The following is a 20,476-nucleotide window of genomic DNA, read 5'->3' as shown; positions in this document are numbered from 1 at the left end:
TTGTCATTCCAAAGTGACTCTGCCCATCTCCCCTCCACACAAACACATCCTGAGGTGCAGCAGCTGTGATAACCCACATTACCAACCACATCACACGACTCACCCAGCGCTCCAGCAGCTCTTTTCTCCCCACTTTGCCTGCCCCAGGGTGAGGAGTGGGACAGAGTGGGCAGAGGGGCATGGTGGAGGAGCTGCTGTGGAGAAGAGAGGGCAAAGAGAGGGCAGAGAAGGAAGAGGGGGCTCTGGGCTGTTCCACTTATGTTTTTCTGCCACCTCTCTTGTACGTAACTTCCCTGTGGTTTAGTCATTTGAATACTGGCTTTGACTGCGTCAATCAGCACATTTAAAAACCACAGACACGTTTCAAGAGCCCAGCAGATGCAGCCAGAGGAAAAGATTAACACGCTGCTGTGCTGCCAGAGCAGGAGCCCAGACACCCGACCTGCGCAGGCCAATGCTCAGAAGACCTCAGAGGCCACTCACACAGGTAGGTGCTCCCAGCCTTTGTTCCAGCCTACCCAGACCTATGTAAATATCCAGCCCTAAACATCAGCCCTGCCAAAGGTGCAGAAAGCTGGACTCAGGTGCCCAGCAAGCAGCCTTTCCTTTGCCTGCACCCTGCCGTCACGGTGTACCCTCGCAGGCTCCGGCTGCGGCAGGGCTCGGTTCACCGGCTGCCTCCCGGCCCCAGGCTCCTGCTGCCTGGGCAGCCAGCCTCAGCACACATCCTCCTCACCCACACAGCACCTACCCCAGTCTAATTCAGCCCTGGTACACGGTTTCAGGGTGACAGCGACCACCTGCAGAAACAAGCTGCTGTTCCCCCTGTTTCAAATGACTGGAGTAGCTGCAGAGAACAGCACGGTGCTCCTGCCCTGTCCATCAGAACCAGGAGCATGATCACAGATCAGGAGAGTCAGCAGTCTGATGCTGTGCAGGACATAAAGGTGTTTTATGTTCTACACAGCAGTCTGACAGGGCAGCAAACCACCCACCCCGCTCATGCAGCAGTTAAAGTCATTTTTATCAATATTTAGTTAAAATAAGTCTGAAATTTTCTTGTTTTCATCCCTAAAATTTGTAGTGAAGCCTGAACAGAGAGTAAGACTTTCATAGCTGCTGCTTTCAAAACCTGCTTTTTCTCAAGCCTGGATCAAAGTGTGCCATTAACTCATCCTCTGCTCAGCCAGGAACAGAGCAGTTGGCAAAACCTGGGACTGATCATGTTTGCTCATCTTCTGATGTACCCAGGCACTGGTTTGGCAGCACATCAACTCAAAGCTCCCAGCACACTTCTCTAGCACCAGAGCACTACAAACATTGCCCTTTGTTAGGCAGAGCTCCAGCTGGGAGAAGGTGGGAAGTTGTAGCATGGCCAGTGTTAAGCAGATGCTTGTCTTGGACTCAAACCTCTCCCTGGTGTTTGGCTGTCCAGGGAGCAGGATTTGAACCCAACACTCACTCAGAAGGTCTGATCTAGTGGAAGAGTTGCTCAGAAGCCCACATGCCTTCAAGGACAAACCCTGACACACTTCCAAATTCTCCTGACCCAGGACCAAGCCCTCTTCAACAGAGAGAAAAACATTTCCTCCCAACTGCTGTTGTTCCTTTACATCAAACAAATTTCTCAGAGCAGCTCCTGCTGCTGGGGAAAAGCTGATGTCACTGCTGTCGTCTCGGTTCTTTCTGTAGGTTCCTGGTCTCTCCTAGCAGCAGAACCAACGGGCACAAGAAGGTCACCATGTCAAGCAACATTTCACAATGCCATGTCATTACAGAACTGGAACCTTTTACCTACTTCTACTACCTGATTTTTCTCATGGGATTTATTGGCAGCTGTTTTGCTCTGTGGGCATTCACACAGAAGGCTCAGAAGCAGAAGTGTATGAGCATCTACTTAATCAACCTCCTAACTGCTGACTTCTTGTTGACCTTGGCACTGCCAGTGAAGATTATCGTTGACCTGGGCATTGCGTCCTGGAAACTGAGGATATTCCACTGCCAGGTGACAGCCTGTTTCATCTACCTGAACATGTACCTATCCATTATATTTCTGGGGTTCGTAAGCATGGATCGCTGCCTTCAGCTGATGCACAGCTCTAAGATCTACCGCATCCAGGAGCCGGCATTTGCCAAGATGCTGTCAGCAGTGGTGTGGACAATGGTTCTCCTGATCACAGTGCCCAACATGGCCATTCCCATCAAAACCATTGAGGAGAGACCCGGTGTGGGATGCATCGATTTCAAGACAAAGTTCGGAAGGGACTGGCACGTGTTCACCAACTTCATCTGCACAGCCATCTTCCTCAACTTCTCGGCTGTGATCCTCATTTCCAACTTCCTGGCTGTCAGGCAGCTCTACAGGAACAAGTACAGCGAGAGCTACGCCAGCGTGAAGAAAGCCCTCATCAACATCCTGCTGGTGACCACCGGCTACCTGCTGTGCTTCGTCCCCTACCACATCGTCCGCATCCCCTACACCCTGAGCCAAAGCGACGCCATCACCAGCTGCTCTCTCAAACAAGCTCTCTTCAAAGCCAAAGAGTCCACCTTGCTGTTTGCAGTATCAAACCTCTGCTTTGACCCCATTCTGTATTACCACCTCTCTAAATCCTTCAGACTGACGTTCACCAAGACTTTCACAGCAGCCAAAGAGGCGACGGCGCTCACAGGCAAAGAGGCGCAACAGGAGATGCAAGAGTGTTAACTCCAAAACACCACTGAGGAGCCTGCAAAGCCGCAGCACAAACAGCTGCTGTGTGGCCACAACGCTGCTGCTGCACCCTAAGCCCAGGCAGAAGGAAGAGAACCCCAACAACAGCATCAAACGGAGGCATTCACACAGTCAGTCTGCAGCAGAACCCTGGGTCGAGCGAGCATCACACCTCCCAGGGTCAGCAGCGCTGAGCGACACAACATGCACACAGACTACGCCCTACCTTATCATTATTTATGGTGAACACCAGAACCCACCGTCCCTAAGTTAATTATTGTGCAATTACTATGTTAAATGACTTGGTGCAATCAAGAGAAGAGATTATTTAATAGCAGTTCAGCTGCAAAGTCCCCACGTACAATTAACCCCAACGCGTGTTAAAGGGCATTATTTACTCCAGAAAGTGATGTTAAGCTGCAGTCACTAGAAACTGTTGTATCTGCTTACATCATTCCTGCAGTTTTTATAAATAAACTTGTTTCCTTGCCAAGTACCATGGCCTTTCCTTGCTGCCAGTGAGTGTGAGAGAGGCTAACAACGTGTTATTACAGAAAAGGAGAGGGTGTTTTTAAATCCAGGTAAAGAGTAAGTATAAATACCCAGTCTGCTTTATTTAAAAGCCCAGAGAAGTGTATAAAACAGCAACCAAGATGTTCATAATTCTTATTTACAACTACTTCCAAAAAGTATCCATACGTAGAACAATTAATAACCAAACTTAAAGTCAATTTGCATAGGCAAAAATCCCACTACTTGGATTATTTGCATCTATCCATCAAAAACATGTCAGAGAAAACCAAACCCAGTTACCTTTTCTCCAATCCTTAAACTGGGCGAAACACAAACCAAACTTTAAGTATTCAAAACTCTCCTGGACAGAAACAGCTCGTTCAGTGTTCTCAGAACAATTCACTCACCATGCACCAGAACCCAAACTTTGTGGAGCAAGGAAATGTGTGGTTATCACATCATGGCCTCACATCAGCGTTGTGCTGCTGTCAGGATTTCATGTTTTTTAAAAGACACCATTGCTGTTTAAAACCCTTAGTAATTCTTGAGTAGCTACACTCCTGGTGCAGGTTTTTCAGTACTCAGGCCCTTTTTCCAGCACAGCAGAGAACACGAGAAACCATCTGAATGAGGGTTTGGGACCTGGAATGCTATTCATGGACTTTCTTCAGTTCCCACGAGCCCACAGACACACACCCCCTCAGCAGCAGCCAGAAATCCTTGCCAGAGCAGTGAGGGGTGGGAGGGAGGAAGTGACACTGGGCTGTCCCTTCAGTTTCACAACTGTTTACTCATATTTTAGTACCGATCCCTCTGGCCACCTACGACATGGGATTTTCTGTTTAGCAAACCCTCCCCAGCCCCTGGCAGGTGGTGGTTTCACTGCGGCGCCCGCGTGACGCAGTCACAGACCTCACAGGCTCCCTGCCCACTGAGCCCTTCCCAGGAAACACCACACTGAACGCCCCCTCCCACACACAGCGTGGGCACACGGGCAGCACCAGCACCCGAGCGCCCCGGGCTGAGGGCACCCAGCCCTGCTCCCCTGGACACCCAGCTTCCCCTCCTCGCTGTGAGGCCAGGCAGGACCATCGCGCCCAGCACAGGTCACTCACCAGGGGTATGGGGAAGTGGGTCGCGTACTGCAAGTGCCGGAGGAGGTCGTAGGTGGATGGGAAGATCAGCTCCCTCAGTCGCTCCCTCTTGATTGACTTCTCGCTGGTAACGGAGATCCTGCTGTCCAAGGCAGAGCTCACGGTCTCACAAGACTCCCCAGGCATCGGAGAAAAAATCTAAGTCATGTAAAACAAAGGTTCAAGGTAAGTGTAACCTCTGGCAGCAGGGGCAGTCAGACAGGACTTCATTCCTGCTGTCAGGGACTCTTTAAGTGTCTGAGCTCTTCCAAAGACAGACTAAGCAAGGGCAACCATAATGCAGCCTGGGAGCTGAGGTACAAATCCAGGTTAGCACATCTCCAGTGCTATCAGGCAAGCTTTAAGCTGGTGGCTTTCCATCAGGAGCAGAAAGCACTGCGATTCAGCACGATCCCCACGCTTCTTACCCCGCTGTGACACAGAAACCAAGAGGATCCCGGTGATGGAGGGAAAACAATGCAAAGGGTGCAGTGGGAGGTGACAAGACACCGTGGGCAGGCATGGATATGTGTGACACCACTGATATGACAGACGTTGGGCAGATGTGGGCTCCTGCTCTCCTGCAAGTGGAACTGCACTGAGAGGCCTGGGCACAGGAGCAGGGTGCAGAACGAGGACCAGCACAAAGGAAGAAACTAGGAGGGTCCAAGGGTACCACAGAGGAACCCGAGCAAGCAGGCTACCAGTAAGGGGAGAGGGAGGACAGGCAGGTTTGGAGGATGGGGCCAAGACACACAACCACCACTTGAAAAGCTGACGGTATCAAGTGGGGCTCCTCAATGTCACAGAAGTGGGCAGATCCAAGGATTTATTCCTACTTAACTGTCATATGCTGGAGGCAAGGGGTAGGAAGGGAAGGAGGGAGAGAGAGGAGCGTGCGGATGAACAAGGGGAAGCACAGGGAAGCAGCATTGCCATACAGCACATGCAGAGCAAGGTGGTGATGCACCGACACACAGGGCAGCAGGGTCTGGAGGCCACAGGGCATCGGCTGTCGATGGGATGGAAGCAGCAAGGCAGCATAAGGACATGGAGAGACGTTCAGTGGCAACAGCAAGCAGCAGATGCAGGCACCAAAGGCATGCAGAAAATCAAGAGTAAAACCTACTGGAAATTCCGAACCAAAATCTGCCTTAAAGTCACTCTTGTCTACATCATCAAAAATACTAGTGGCTCCCGAGTCAATGCCCATGTGTTCCATAATACTATGGTCCTAGTAGTGGCCAGAGAGAAAAAACAAGCATCAGTCACATTTCATTCCAACCCCTCTCCATGATCCCAGGTGAACCCAAGCACTCTGCTTATGCAAAGAGCTGAGGGCAGGAAGCTTTCAGACACTGGCTTTCCCCTTTTTATGGAAAGCCTTCATTCACCAGGGTGTTTCTCAAGCCTGAACCCACAAAAGCACAGGAGAGGGCAGGAGCCAAAGAGGAAACACAACTTTACGGTACGTCCCTTAGGGCAGGTCTGCTCCAGGGACACCTACAGAACAGGAAGCGACTCGCCTTCCCTCCCAGGACTTATGTCCTTCCGTGCTGCACCACCGGAGGCAATTCATACAAACCTCTATCTTCCAGGGCAAAAGCAGCCATAAGATCGATGTGAGAGAGAAAAGAAATGAGAGAGGAAGGTAAGAGGATGCTCTAGCTGGCCACAGGCTCCGTGTGGATGGTGTGGCAGGACAAAAGGCTGCAGCTCGTCACACGAGCACAAACATGACCCCCAGCCTTGAGGTGAACACTGCCTTCCTCTGGCACCAGCTTTAGAAAGGGTGATGGAGGGCTCATCTGACACGGGACCAGGACTGCAGCCGGGCCGTGCACGTGGAGCCTGAGGTCTGGTCTGCAGCACACAGGAAGCTCCCGTGCTGCGAGCAGGATACGGGCTTGCGCCGCGCCAGCGCGCCCCACGCTACGCAGAGCACGTGGGGCTCGCTCCACCGACTCCTCCTGCTTACAGCTCTCCCTGCTCACCACTGCAGCACATCCCCAAATAAGCCTCTCCACTGCTACACTCAGAACTCTACACGGGGCCTTTTTCCTCACCCCGAGTTATCCCCACTGCCAGAGAACATCAGTTCAGAGTACATGCAGCAAAACAGCAACACTTACAGCTGGTAACAAGAATGAAGCTAACAAAGCATTTTCAGTCTTCCCAGAGAGAAAGAGACAAGGAGACCCAGGTTAAAGAGCTGAGTATCTCATGCCTGAAACACTAATGCTTTGCAGAGCCTAAAAGAGCTGAAGGAAAAGGGTGCAGAAGAGGGGAGAAACAGCAGGAAGCATTACCTCCAGTTTGCCATCGTGGTCCTTAGCATAGCGCTCATCCCCAGCCTCCCCGCTGGGCGAGCGTGGCCTGGGGGCTGCACTGAGGGACAGGTCTCCGCGCGAGATCAAGGTGCACATGTAGGCATCGTGGGAGAACACGTCGTGCCGCGTGAACTCGGAGAACAGCAGCACCAAGTTCACAAACTCTGTCTTCTCATGGTCACTGTTTGGGTCAGCTGCCCAACAGAGAGATAAATAGATAAAGTCAGATGGCAGATGGCAGTTTCCATGTTCAAGTATTTGGCTTTCAGCTACCCAAACTGCAAACCCCCAAACTCATTTAAGTGCCCACAGAGCACCTCAGGCATCCTGCACCGACCTCCCACTTTGACACATCCTCCTGTTCCTGCTTCACTGGGATCTCATGCCCTGGGTCCCAAGCATCCCACCCCCATACCTGCTCCGCAGCTCAGTACAACCTCCAAACACTTCTAAAATGCACAAGGGGGCAGGAAGTGTCAAGGGCTGGATCACAGCAGAGCACCCAACGGCTGTCCTTTCCTCCCAAATCCTCTTACTGCAGGACACGCTGGCTGATCCATACTGCTTCTGTAGTCTTAGCCCAGAACCCTTTGGAATACTTTTGGGGAACTCCTGCTGTCTGCATGCCCAGCCCCCGAGATGGACAAGCAATACTGCATTAAGGTTTGGGGGGGTTATCTAATAAACACACTTGTGCACCTTCAGGAAGAGGTTTATTAAACAAATGCCTGTTACTGTGCAGTGACAAAGCAAAGCCCAGAGAAACACCATATATAAAGTGCTGTTATTAAGCGCTTGTTTGTCACAGCTCTATTTACTCTGGCTGTTCTGTAACACTGCCCTGAGCAGAAACCGCTCCAACCATGCCAACTGTACCGGGCAGCAAAGCCTCTGGCTGCCAAGCACCGAACCGCTGCTTGGAACACAGCTTGTGCCTCCCCAGCTCACAGGAGTTCGATGTGTAACGGTACTTCTAGTCAGAGCCAGGACCCAGGAGCCCGAGCCCAAAGCAGCTCTGGCTCAGACCCCGCTCGATCCCACGCGCCCGGAGCTGTGCCCTCCCCAAAGCCAGGCGTGGGGGCCGGGGGCCGTCTGGCACGGTACCACACACCCCTGCAGAGCAGCCTGTCTGCTGCCTTCAAACTACACACACACCTCTCTCTCCTGGAGACACAGGGGATCAGGGACTGGAAAAACACCCCCGCAGAACCCCTCTGATGCTCGAAAACACGCAGGAGCATTCCCAGGAAGGACAGCATTCCCTAGTGCTCCCCTCCCCACAGCACTACCCTGGGAAAGCAGGGTGACACCGCGCTTGAAACAAGCGCATCCCAAACACCAGTCTCAACAGCACAAATAGTTTGGATGTTTGTTAAAACCAGGGTCACCCTGGCAGGGAAACAGGGCACTGCCAGTACCTCCGGGCCTGTAGCAGATTGGTAAGAGCTTCTCCTTTTTTGGATGTTGAGAGTTTTCAGTATCGTGTTTCAAACCTTTGAAAAGACCCTTTAATTTAAGGGCACTGGGAAAAAAATGTCCTCAAGATCCCAGAAACAGGAGCTGCTGCATCAGGCCAAGACAGTGCACAGAGCGACCTGCAGCGAGCAGAGCTCGAGAGGGTTTGACGTTAAACATGCAGACTGCAAGTCTTTTCCCCCCATCTCTTTGATGTTTGTTTGGTTAAGCTCATTTCTGCCAGTTTTCCTTTTTTGAAGAGAAATAAAAATCCCAGGAAGGTCCCATAACAAGGCAGGAGATTGTTGGGGGTTTTTAATTGTGTAGGAAAATAGAGCAGGTAATCGTGGAAACTGAAACATCTGCACAGCAAAGAACAACTCCAGCAGCCAGAGAGCAGACCCATTGCTTCTGGCCTACTTTGGAGCACAAATTAGTTAATACTCACATAACGAGGGAGCTTGTGTATCTAAAAACCTTAGCAGGACATTCTGAAAAACAGGAAGACTGGAACCTGTCAAGGAGGCTGAAGACAGAGATTCCTTTTCATCTAGGACTTCAGATTCACCACACCTCTGCACAGTTAAATAAATAAAAACAGCATATATCTACACACAAATGCAGATAACATTCCCACAGTCTGCAGCAGAGACAGCTACACGTGTGATTGTTTCCTACCTCTTCACCAACCCAGGCTCACTCTGGACTGACAGGTTTTCCCAGCACCTAGTCTGGTTAGTTCTAAGTGTTTTATTTAATCCCTTTGGATTGCTTATTGAAAAGGAATGCCTGAGCCATGCATCACCATCTGCAACGACATGGTTTCATGTAAAAGCAGAAATGTAAGGTACAGCTCCCCAGGCTGAGGAGCATGGAACAGGGAACTGCTGAGCTGCGTGAAGGATGCTGCGGGTCATTAAAGCCGGGGCAAGGATTGGGTGGATTTTGGTGGGAGCAAGGCACAGTAACCTCCCTTCCACCTAATTAATGGGGGAATTAATTCCCTCTAACAAAGCACAGGGCCTTCAGAAAGTGAAAGTGGCTTTGCACCTCAGGCTGTCTGTCTGTCCGTCTGTCTGCACAGACACACTGCTGAGCGGCAGCACCGCCAGCCCCGCGCCCGGGCAGCACGGGGGCGGCACAGCACTGCCCTGGGCAGCCTGGCACAGGGCAGGGACAGGGGCAGAGCTGCCTGCTGGCCCAGGGGCTGTGGCTGGGCTGCAGGGCAGTCTGGATTCAGGCTCCAGGGAAATGCGTCCCCTCAAATGGGAGAGGGATGCTTTGCTGGGACAGACAGACAACAGTTACATCACAGATGTCACTACTGCATCCTGCTTCTCCAGTGAAGTGTTCCTTTCCCTGGAAGCAGAGGAGCTGGGCAGCAGGCAAGCCTGAAAATTCCACTTGGATTTTGCCTCAGAGTCCCTCCAAACGCTCCCCGAGTCCCCACCAGCCACACACCCACCCACCAGCCAGCCAGTGTTGCTCTGTAAAGAGCAGAGACCAGCACGATGCTTCCCCAGCCACACATCCCTTTCTACACACGCTGCTCAGGCCACTCCAGAAGCAGAAAGGACTTACTTCAGCTTCAATTTCAGCTTGCCTCTTCTCCAGGAGCTTGGCTACAGCCATGGCCCTGTGCTTACCGGACCTCTTACAGCTGACAGCCCACTCACAAAGCAGCATCACCACGGCCTCGTCGTTCGGGGCGACCTGTTCAGTGTGAGAACAGAGACAAAGTGTTTCACCCACAGCCAGCAGCCTTATTTCTGAGCAGACAGCTTGCAGCAAGCACCACTCCAGGGCTGCAAACCAAAGCTGGGCTCTGTCCCTCAGTACTGACAGACACACGCTCCTGCTGTATCCGTGGGCTTCTCAAACCCAGCACAGCCTGGGAGCAAAGGAGAGAAATCTCAGTTTTCACACTGCTGATGCTCAAACCAAAGATTTCTGTTATCATAATGCTGCTGCACAGAGCAGAAAGGATGCAAGAGAAACAGGAAAAGCACACCACACAGAGCCTCCAACCCCATTAACCACACAGAATTTACGCTCTCCTCACAGTAACACTGCCAAGCCTCCTCTGCCTGTTTCCAGGCCATTACCTGCATCACACTGACACATTCAAAAACCCAAAACAAACCAGAAAGCCCCTAACCTCAGAAGGGGTACCTACCACACAGCTGGGGTCAGAAAACTCCCCAAAAGCTCCATGTGTTCCTGACCCTGGCGTGCCAAACACAGGCATTTCTAAGAATCCACTGGGGGTGCAGAAAGCCCCAGCTGACAGACCAGCTCTGGGACACAGAACGCTCACATCCCCTGAGCTGTCAGCCAAACTCTGCCCCACCAACCACCCCTGTTCTGGGAGCGGTTTTTCTGGGTGCTGCTGAACCTCCCAGCTCCTGCCCAAGCTGGCTGCCATCCCTGGGTGCCTAAACAGAAGTGCCTCAAACCAGCAGGTTTGGTTCCCAGGAACCAACACATGTGGCAGCTAAAAGAAGTGAGTGCAGGTGATTATTTAAACCCTCAGAGGCAGAGTTCTGTTGGGTGAGGTGGCATCACCAGAGCCATCCCCATCCACTGGGCTGTGGAACACGGGGCCCTGCGGCAGCATCCGTGTCTCTCACCATCAGATACCTGGTACTGCTTTAGGCTGGAACAAGAAGCACGTGTGAAAGCTGCAGGAAGGCTCTGCCTTGGGCAGAATGGCCCAAAGCCCCCACAGTGAGCACAGGAAGCTATGCCAGCACACCCAGGGCTTATGGCAGAGGAACGAGAGGTCCAGCACTGGGAGCTCCCCTGGCCAGAGCTGGCTGCGCTGCTGAGCATGGGCAGGGCTGCGCCTCGACACCGGTGTAGCCACAGCCTGTGACAAGGGGAACAGGCATGACAGAGCTCTGGTCCCAGTGACACCACGGCAGCACACTGCAGGACTTCCTTCCTCCCAGCACTGTCCCACAGCCTACCTCATGGTTTCCTCCCCTCTGACACCGTGTGCTCTCCGACACGCTCAGAGCGCAGTGAGGCAACGCCTGGCAGAGCAACCAGGCTCTGGATTTGCCTGGTCTGGGGGCTCGTCCCTGCTGCCTGTCCTGGGAAAGCTCCAACCACGCGTCAGAGGGGCTCACACCACTGCCCTGAAGAGTGGCATTAAGGTCACCTTTGTACCCTGAACATTCCAGAGGCAGGAAGACAGAAAGATCAGCTCACAGGTCACTTAAGGACTCTGTTTTGTAGGGAAGACAAAATGTACAGGGCTGGAGCAGAGAGCAGACGTGGGTTGGCAGGAATCACAGCTCCCCAATGTCAGGGGAAGCCCTCCCAGGGATAGGACGTCTCTCTCAGGCTCCCAAACTTTCCACAAGTCCCAGGGAAAGGAAAGCACTTTGTGGTGACATCAGCTGGGACAGAGTACCCACACCAGGTAGCACACAGCTTTGAAGCATGATTTAGACAGCCCACAACGCCTGCTGTTTAGGACAACACAGCTGCCACCATCCAAGAGCTGCTCACCAGCCCCTCCAGAGAGAACCAAGGGCCTTCTTTCCACCAGTGGGGAACTTCTCTGGCGAAGATAGGAAAACAACTGCTTTGTTTATATAATCAAAAGCACAGCACAGTCAGTGACACAGGAATGTATTAACAGGAAGGTATTAAACACTACCGATTGTCTCTGGTTTGGAGGTGGGAAGCCAGGAGTGCTCTCAGACCCCTGCTTCCCCTAACTCTGCCCTTCCCCACCAGCCCTCCCTTTTACCCGCTGCTGAGGAGCTGGCTGGGCTCTCACACAGGCTGCAGAAGTCATCCTCTCATGGCAGCAGCAGGCAGGGGGTGCAGGGCACAGTGAGCTCCAATCACTAAGCAAAAGGAAACCCCAACCTCCTCTCAGCTCACCTCGAGCGTGGGACTCGGTGCCGCAGGGAATGGCCACAGTTTGTCACCACCGCCCTGGGCTGCCCAGCACACCAGTGACCTGCTGCCCAGCCCAGCATCCTCCCCACACCCACAGCTCTTACAGGAACTCGCTGCCTCTCACACACTGCCTGTGGCATTGACCAGCGCTGGGGAGGGGTGGAAACAGCACCCAGGAAGCCCACCCAGACCCACGGCTGCTTCGGGGAACAGGAAAACCACTGTGCTCTACACTGCTCCCAGACACCTGATGGGCCCAAACCACAGAATCACAGACTCTAAGGGGTCGGAAGGGACCTCGAGAGCTCATCGGCTCCAACCCCCAAACACACAGGTGCCTACTGCAAGCCAAGTCTGCATCACAGGAAGCCAGACTCTCCTTAAATCATGAAGAGTAGCAAAACCCAACAAAACCCCAAGTGCTTCCTGCTCCAGCTGAGCTCAGTCTCAAAAGAGAGGCAGCTTTATCTCCACTGCTGTCGGACTCTCTCGTTTAAGAGCACATCCTTTAACTACTGAGCTGCTTCTAAGGCAGAAGACCTAAATTCATTTGTAACCACATCAAATTAACTCCTCAGTGACATCAAATCAGCATTCTAACATTAAAATCCCAAGGTGGTTTCTAAGAAGCCCAAGAGGGGCAGGGTTTGCACGTCTGCTCTGAGTTCTGAGGCCACGCTCAGCCCAGCGTGAGCCGCCGCGCCGAGGCAAGCAGAGCTGTGTGTCCTTGAAGGACCCTGCTGGTTACCAAGCCCCAGAACAAATTCGGTGCTGCAGCTCCCCCAGGCCCCTTGGGGAGCAGGAAGGGGATGTGGATGAGGCACCCGAGGGTGAAGATGCCCACACAGACATCAGCAGACAGGGGAGGATCTGAACCACAGTACCCGCACTTCTGAGGGCGCAGAACGTGCCCCACAGCCCCGGCTCTGCAGGTGTCTCAGCCCACTCGACTCTGCTCACCTCATCTCCCTGCCCCACCACACATCCCCCCACGCTCAGACCCTGGTCCCTGACGCAGGAACAAGCTGACACTCTCGCTTACTAACCAAAAAGGCATCCCAAGACCTCCTTTCCCACAGGCACAGCGGGGCTGGGGCTCTGTGTTTGTTCCCTCTCCAGCAGAGACAAACAGTCTCTCTGCATTCGTAACCAGCCCGGCTCGTGAGAACTGCCTTCAAAACAGGACTCTCACTCCAGAATGAAAAACATCTCTTGGCATCACAAGAACTCAGCCCAACTTCAAAGACAACACAAGAAGCAAGACCTAGATACAAGTTGAGACAAACTTTACAAGCAATCTGAGTGCACAAATACCATGAAATGTCAGTGTTCTATGGTGAGCCTTCAGGAAATGCAGCATCAGTCCTTAAAACTCAGCCCTCCATCCATTTACTAGCTGGAGAATACTGGCACAAAGGTTCATTTCCCAGGTGCCCTTCCCACTGCCTCGGTGTATTTCAAGCTACACCTCAAAAACTGTGGTTTCTTTACACAGCAGGGTGACAAGTTGGGGTCTCACCAGCCATTCCAACCAAAACAAACTGAGAGGAGGAGACAAGGAAAAAATCCCTCCTCAATTCCCTTCCTTAGCTGTACTGATGGATCAGGAAACATGGATTAGGTAGCCCAGCAGTTTGGTGACATTTGGGTGGGTTTAAGCCACAGAAGATGACAGGGAAACTCAAATGGGAGTTTTCATAAACATTAGGAAGGAGTCACCAGGGCATCCTCTAGCTCACTCTTCGACGACTCTACTTATGCACAAAGGGACACAAGCCTTCCAAGGGACCGATCTTTAACAGGACAGAGAGGAATCAAATGCTCTCTAAAGCTAGATGAGCACAGGACTAGTTTATTCTAATTCAAAGCTGTGTGATAGCAACAGAAACTGGATTTAATTATTTAAAGATACCCCCACAGCAGTGATCACTCTGGAGCTGTGCATGGGAGGTGTTTTGAGTCAAGGAAGTGCCAGATGGAAAACACCTGCAGCTATAAATAAGGGCAGCAGTTTTCTCTGCAACAGCACCCCAAATGAAAGTGAATTCACTGCTTTATGCCACGTCACAGATTTCTCGATCTCAAATCCTCCTACTCAGCTGAATGTGCTGAGAAACTCTGCACAGGTCTGTGAAGCAGCGTTGGCAGGGAAAGGTCCTGTGTACCGCTCACCGTGCACAGGCTGGCGTTCACACGGCAGCGTGGTTCTCACCACGTTAATCCTGGGATTACTGTTTGCTGGCTGTCAGACCTTCACACCAGGGGAATCCAACAGCTGTGATTATCATTTGGAACCTCACAGATCAAGAGCTAAGCATCCCACAGAGGGGGTAAGTGGTACTTTGGGGGTGCACACGGAGCCCGGCAGAAGCCCTGTGCCGGGATGGGTGCCCCCCACACAGGAGCACCCAGGGTGCAATCCAGCCCCAAGGCTCAGATGGAGCTGTTCCTGGGGCTCAGATGGAGCTGTTACACAGGGACAGTCAGTGAGAAACTGCAACACAATTCTTATCTTGATTAAAAGTCTGCTTCATAACGTGGCATTTCATAAAGCCAGCAGTGCTCCTCCACGCCGAGTCTCCTCCGAGTCACCGGAGGAGCCGGCTCCTCCTCCCACTGCCATCGCCTCTCTCGAGGCTGAGGATGGAGGGTTTGCTCTGGCAAGCAACCGTCCCACCTACCAGCTCCGAGCTTCACAGGTAAACTCCCCAGGAAATGCTTCCAGAGATGGTACAGCCCCAGCACTGTGTGCTGCTTGTTCACTGCACAAAGAGGCTGACTGACAAGGTTATGTGGCGTTTCTGTGCCACAGAGGGTCTTGGGATAGGGCTGTGAATCACCGAGAAGGTTTGGTCAGTAACAGAAGTAGATGTGTTCAAAACACAAGGCATTCTGCAGAGAAGTGTTAAACACATGAACTCGAGCAGCTCCAGGCTGCAGGGTTAAAGCTGTTTCCTCTTCCCCCAAACACAGGAGTCTGACATCACCCATCAGCCCAGTGACATCATCTGCACCGCGTGCACTCACACTGATTGTAGAGTTACAGATTTCTTTCATCTCTGAAAGTGGTTCTAGGAGCACAGGTCAGAATGTTAACAAATGATAAGAGCATGTAGTTACAGAGCATTTAACAGCCTGTAATTCACTACTGTCTGCCAGAGGTGCTAAAGTTATCAAACAATAACCCAGACTGTGACTTGGCAGCAGCCAAAAACCAAACCACACAACCCTGACACATCATTTCTCCTGAACAAGGCTTACAGCACATAGAACTGAAGGATACAACTACAGCACCAGAGCTGTTTTCTCCAAATAAGCCAAATGCCAAGCAAAGAAAAAACACAAAGAAAGCACAAAGCTTTGGGATCCAATATACACAACTCGTCATTAAAAATGAAATCTCTTGTCCACAGACAGTGGAGGGAGAGGAGAGTGTTAGGAGAGCACAGCCATTACCTCTTGGTTATCTTTATTCTGATTTGCCCAGAATATCTTATGGTAAAGTGTCTCCATGGAATTGCTGGAGTCTGATCTGTCGAAGCAATGCCGATCCAGCACTTCCAAGGTGTGCAGCACCCTGCTGATGGTCACCCCTGGGGATGGGAGACAGGAGGAAAGGAAAGGGTTTCCACAGGAACTCACTGCCTTAGCCCACCTGTCAGACCCCGTGCCAGGATCAGTCGTGGTGCAAAGGAGCAGACATCAAGCTCCAAACAGCTGTTGCACTCTCAGCTCTTACCTGCAGTGGATTCTTGGCACTTGTCGAAGGACCACCGCACCTCCACAGCTCGGCCTCTCTGCTTTATCTGCTGCTCTACCTCGTAGATCTTTGCCCGGACCTGTATCAAAGGTAATTGCTAATTAGCTGGTGGCGGGAAGTCTCAACTTTCATTTCAAGCCTGTGGCAGCTCTCTCAGCAGGAGCAAGGTACCCTATGGCCTCCCACAACTCTCCCTGCATACAGCAGCAACAAACTGAAGCACATTCTGTCTGAATGGTTCTGTCTGTCACAAAACACCTTTTGCTTGGACTCAGCCCAGCAGAAGTCACCTTCCAGCCCACATGGAAAACTCGCTTCTCACAACAGTGCACCAAGCTTCCTACTACTCATTTTACATCTTAAAGCAATTCCAGTTTAATAGCAGAAAATGTAATTACAATCCCAGACTGGTGAGGTTCAGCAAAAAAAACACTAAACTTGAGACTAGACCTACAGAAACATCCAAACCTGGCTGTAGCCCCAACAATCCCAAATCATTGTTTGGGATAAAAACCAGATCTTAATACTCTGACAATGAAAAACGCTTACCTGCTGATTAAATGCTGAGTTTCCACCTGGCATAGGTAAACTGGATGGAGCAACGTGAAGTAAATCCAGAGGCGAGCCTGGATTGACGCTCTTATTTTCATTTGTGGAGTAATTCCACACCAAGGCACTTGGGCAACAAAGAGTTACAGTCTGCAAGCAACAGCACAAAACAGAAGTACTGTAATTTCATAAACATGTGTGACAGGCAATACTGACAGCCAGAGAGTCCATGGAACGAGAATCACTTTGGGTCTGCCTACCACAGCCACAGAAACACAGCCAGCCCTACACACAGCTGCTTTTAAACATCCATGTGGGGAAATTCCATTTCCTTCATTATTAGAAAAGTTAAATATGTATGTGTTCACTTCTTACTGGTATTGCTGTCACAGAGCCACCAAAGAACATCCCTGGGGTTCATTCCAGTCAGATGCTCTGTGGGACACAGAACACACTTCAGAGCTGGCTCACAGGAAGAGCTATGTGTGGAAAAGGGAAAGCTGGGGAAAGAGCCACTGAAACACACCAGGGACTTAAGATTCAGTAGAAAGACCTTGCATTGACAGGCTCCAGAAGTCATTTTACAAGGGTGCCAGCAGGCTCAGTCACCCAGCAGCATCCAGTGCAGGACAGAGCAAAAGCAGAACGTGTTGGTGGTTCGGGGTCAGGCCTGAGCACCTTCCAAACCGATGGAAGGTGCTTCACCTAAAGACTCATCACTCCTGAGGCTGCTGGATTACTGCTCGGGAAGCTCCCCCAGCCCAGCCCAGCGTTACTAAGCGGCACCTGGGCAAAAACGTTGCCCAGAGAAACACTCCTCAGAAAGACAGAGAGCCGGTCTGAGCCCAGGCCCAAGGGCGGTCTGAGCCCAGGCCCAAGGGCGGTCTGAGCCCAGGCCCAGCCGGCAGCACACGCCAAAGGGTAAGGAGCGGAACAGAGCAAATGCACCCACACACCCCAGCAGCACTCGGAGAGCAGAGATCCCGCTGGGCTGCTGGGAGAGGGGAGCTGGGCTGCTGGGAGAGGGGAGCTGGGCTGCTGGGAGAGGGGAGCTGGGCTGCTGGGAGAGGGGAGCTGGGCTGCTGCCAGAGCACACAGGCACAGCCCAGCATCCCAGACAGAGACAGAGGCTGGTGTGCCAGCGACAGATCCGCCGTCATGAGGAAGGGTCACCGCGTGCTGAGGGCCAGGCGGCATCGCACTCCCTGGCTCACACACCCTCTGAGGAGAGGGGGACACGGATACTCTCCCACTTTCTTTCCTTGGATGGCACCAGCTGAGCCCTCCCCACACACAGAGCAACACAAGCCCTCGGAGAGGGAGCTGCACACCCCAGGAACACGCTCTTTTACCACAGGGCCGGCCCTGCTCTGGAGGAAGCTGCCCAGAGAGGTGGTGGAGGTGTTAGGGACAGAATCCTGAGGAACCTGCTCTAGCTGACCCTGCCTGAGTGCAGGGTGGACAGCATCATCCGAAGAGCTCCCTGCCAACCTCACCCCTTCATCAGTGTTCTCCTGGTGCCACCACCAGGACATCTCTGTGCAACACCTCACAACAGCCTCGACCGGCACGGCTGTCACACCCAAAGCCACCACAGCTTTCCAACACACCCAACAGCTACAGCCCTGAAAACAAAGAGCAGAGAAGGCTGGCCTACCTGCAGCATGCAGCTGAGCCCGTACACCAGGGGACGGTGCTGGGGGCAGGCGAGGAAATCCGAGCAGGCCAGCTGTACCGGGCTCACCACGGGACCGGGGGCGGTGGGGCTGGGGGCTGCCAGAGGAGCGGTACCGGGCCCCATGAGCATGTGAGGGGAGTGAGCAGCTGCGAGGCCAGGACCATCGCTCAGCAAGAACGACAGGCGTCTGGCACAGAAATACGCAAGGCGACGGGAGAGGTAAGCTGACTGCACAAACTCTTCCGAGTACTGAAATCGGAGAAAACGCAGAGTTCACTACACAGCCTCCTACTCCAACAGGCAGATTCTCTAACGAGCTAACACTGGGCATGCAGAAACTAGAAGGGGTCACCTCTGAAATTAAGAGTCCAAAAGTAGAAAAAGAAGAAAGAAAGGAAAGAAAAAGAGAAAAAGAGAAAAAATAAAGGAAAAACAAGAAAACAGAAAAGCAAAGCACGAAAAGCAGCTCAAACAGAACTCTTTACTTCCCCCTCTTAAAAACTTCATCCACCCTCCAGGACCAGTTACAGTAAGAGATTTACTTCCACCAATTCAACTTTTGAATGGTGTTTATAATTTCCAAACACACACTGGGCAATACAGTCCCAAAACGTCCCAAGTAAAAGTGTTTATATAGATTTTTCCACCACAAATACTGACAATCATTTAACTCATGAGAGTCACACTGGTACTGACACTGGCTTTATTTAAAACACGTGTGTACCTGCAACATCAGCGGCAACAAGAGTTTAAGCAGATCATCGTCAGTGGGTCTGATCTTTTCCAAAACATCCAGTATCCACGTCAAATACTCGTGTCTCTCAAGCATTCCTTCCTTAAAGGATTTAAACCAAGACGTTAATGGGGAGGTGTGTAATTACAAGTCCTGTTCCTTCCTGGTTTGGCTCTCGTTACCATGTGAGCACAGAGCCACCGCGCGCCCCACGCTGCACACGCAGGGACCAGCCACCGGCACGGCAGCGACAGGCAGGGAAGGGATGCGCAGCGGGATGCACAGGCTGCCCGAGCTGCTGCCGACACTCACCCCCTCCCAGCAGCCCCCCAGTGTTCTGTCCCCATCTGGAGGCAGAAACCACCAGAGAGGAGCTCCGTGCAGAGCCAAGCAGCCAGGCCAGCGCTCCCAGGGCCCTGGCTTCCCGTGCTGCTGCACGGCAGCCTGACCCACCAGCAGGAAAACACTCCCAAGGGATGGGATAACCTAGAACAACTGAGTGCAGCGCTGTGACCGCAATCAGGCACACTGAGCACACCAAAGCTCTTTCAGCAAGCAAATCCTTACCAAGAATTAGCATTTACAGTTTATGCATGTCTTGGGACAAACCAGAAGTTCCAAAACTCCCCAGGAATGGTAGCCTCAAAAAAACCCCCTTAAAAATCCACATGCTGCTTAAAAGTATTACCTGAAACATATAAAATGACAACTTTTCATTATACTCCCACTGCTTCAGCGCTTGTTCCATCTCCTGAGGCATCACCACGGAGCTGTTGCCCTGACTGGAAGTCCCATGGTAGAACTCTGCGACCTTTGCCAGCTGCTCCCGAAGGTACCGCGTGATGATCTGAGTCCATTCTGCAAGGAGGGGTTACAGTTAGAACACCTCGGGCGACAGGAGGTTCCCTTCACAGAGAGAGCTGGAACAAACCTGGCTGCCTGTGTCCCCAGAGCCATTCCCCCAGGACACGAGCGCAGGGCTCGGCAGCACAGTGCCCGGCGTGGCTCACCAGGCTCCGGGGTGCCTCTGTGCACACACGCTGCCACGCGTGACAGTGGCCCACGGGCTCAGCATGGCCTAAGGTGCACTGGCATGAGGTGTGCTTTGGGGCATCGCCCACCTGCTCCATCAGATTTCAGTGAACAGAGCAGCCCTGACATCGATACAGCATATCTATCGTGTTCCTGCCACTGGGACCTGTGCTCTCCACTTCCCTCCCACCCCAGAAACAGCCACCTGAAACAGCCCTTGGCACACATGATGGGACACAGAGCCGCCTGTCCTGCAGCCACCCCGGAGCAGGCAGTCACTCTGGGCTGTCACTGGTGAGACACATGCAGCTGGAGCATGGTTCCTCACCAGCAAGCAGCCAGCACAGAGCTCAAACAGAGGTCACATTCCCTCTCCTCCACACCAAGGGCTGCACAGCACTGTCACAAACCCACACAAACTCACACAAACCCACCACAAACCACCAGCTTTCCTCTGCTTCAGCAGCAGCTCTGTACTTGTCATACCTCAGAGACCAGTGAAGGAAAGGAACTCCCCTGGTCACGCTCGTAAAGCTTTGGGAGAAGAGGAATTTTAGGAAGGTACTCTCCTTAACAGGGTCACGAGTGGAGATCCCCAGGGTTCGGTCCTGGGGCTGGATGAAGGGACTGAATGTTCCCTCAGTAAGTTTGTGGATCTGTTTGAT

General features: G+C 52.4%; 2 protein-coding genes across 2 annotated transcripts in view; one reads left to right on the top strand and one right to left on the bottom strand.

The window, feature by feature from the left end:
* MED12L (mediator complex subunit 12L) overlaps positions 1 to 20,476 on the bottom strand; it is a gene marked incomplete at its 5' end in the record, with an annotated part of 118,333 nt that overhangs the window by 86,847 nt on the left and 11,010 nt on the right. Inside the window, 11 exons of the mRNA XM_084267609.1 lie at positions 4,342 to 4,518; positions 5,489 to 5,593; positions 6,669 to 6,883; positions 8,593 to 8,719; positions 9,726 to 9,857; positions 15,516 to 15,652; positions 15,799 to 15,898; positions 16,369 to 16,518; positions 18,026 to 18,295; positions 18,771 to 18,881; positions 19,468 to 19,637. Of these exons, the coding sequence (XP_084123735.1) occupies positions 4,342 to 4,518; positions 5,489 to 5,593; positions 6,669 to 6,883; positions 8,593 to 8,719; positions 9,726 to 9,857; positions 15,516 to 15,652; positions 15,799 to 15,898; positions 16,369 to 16,518; positions 18,026 to 18,295; positions 18,771 to 18,881; positions 19,468 to 19,637 (1,694 nt within the window). The remainder of the gene's footprint in view (positions 1 to 4,341; positions 4,519 to 5,488; positions 5,594 to 6,668; positions 6,884 to 8,592; positions 8,720 to 9,725; positions 9,858 to 15,515; positions 15,653 to 15,798; positions 15,899 to 16,368; positions 16,519 to 18,025; positions 18,296 to 18,770; positions 18,882 to 19,467; positions 19,638 to 20,476) is intronic.
* Positions 1,742 to 2,707, top strand: GPR171 (G protein-coupled receptor 171; the record flags this gene model as incomplete). Its single annotated transcript, XM_084267677.1, has 1 exon — positions 1,742 to 2,707. One exon carries the CDS (start codon positions 1,742 to 1,744, stop codon positions 2,705 to 2,707), a length of 966 nt encoding a protein of 321 aa, XP_084123803.1.

Source organism: Gallinula chloropus, assembly GCF_964237585.1.
Source record: "Gallinula chloropus genome assembly, chromosome: 8".
Classification (NCBI taxonomy): domain Eukaryota; kingdom Metazoa; phylum Chordata; class Aves; order Gruiformes; family Rallidae; genus Gallinula; species Gallinula chloropus.
This window is presented reverse-complemented; position numbering and strand designations above follow the sequence as displayed.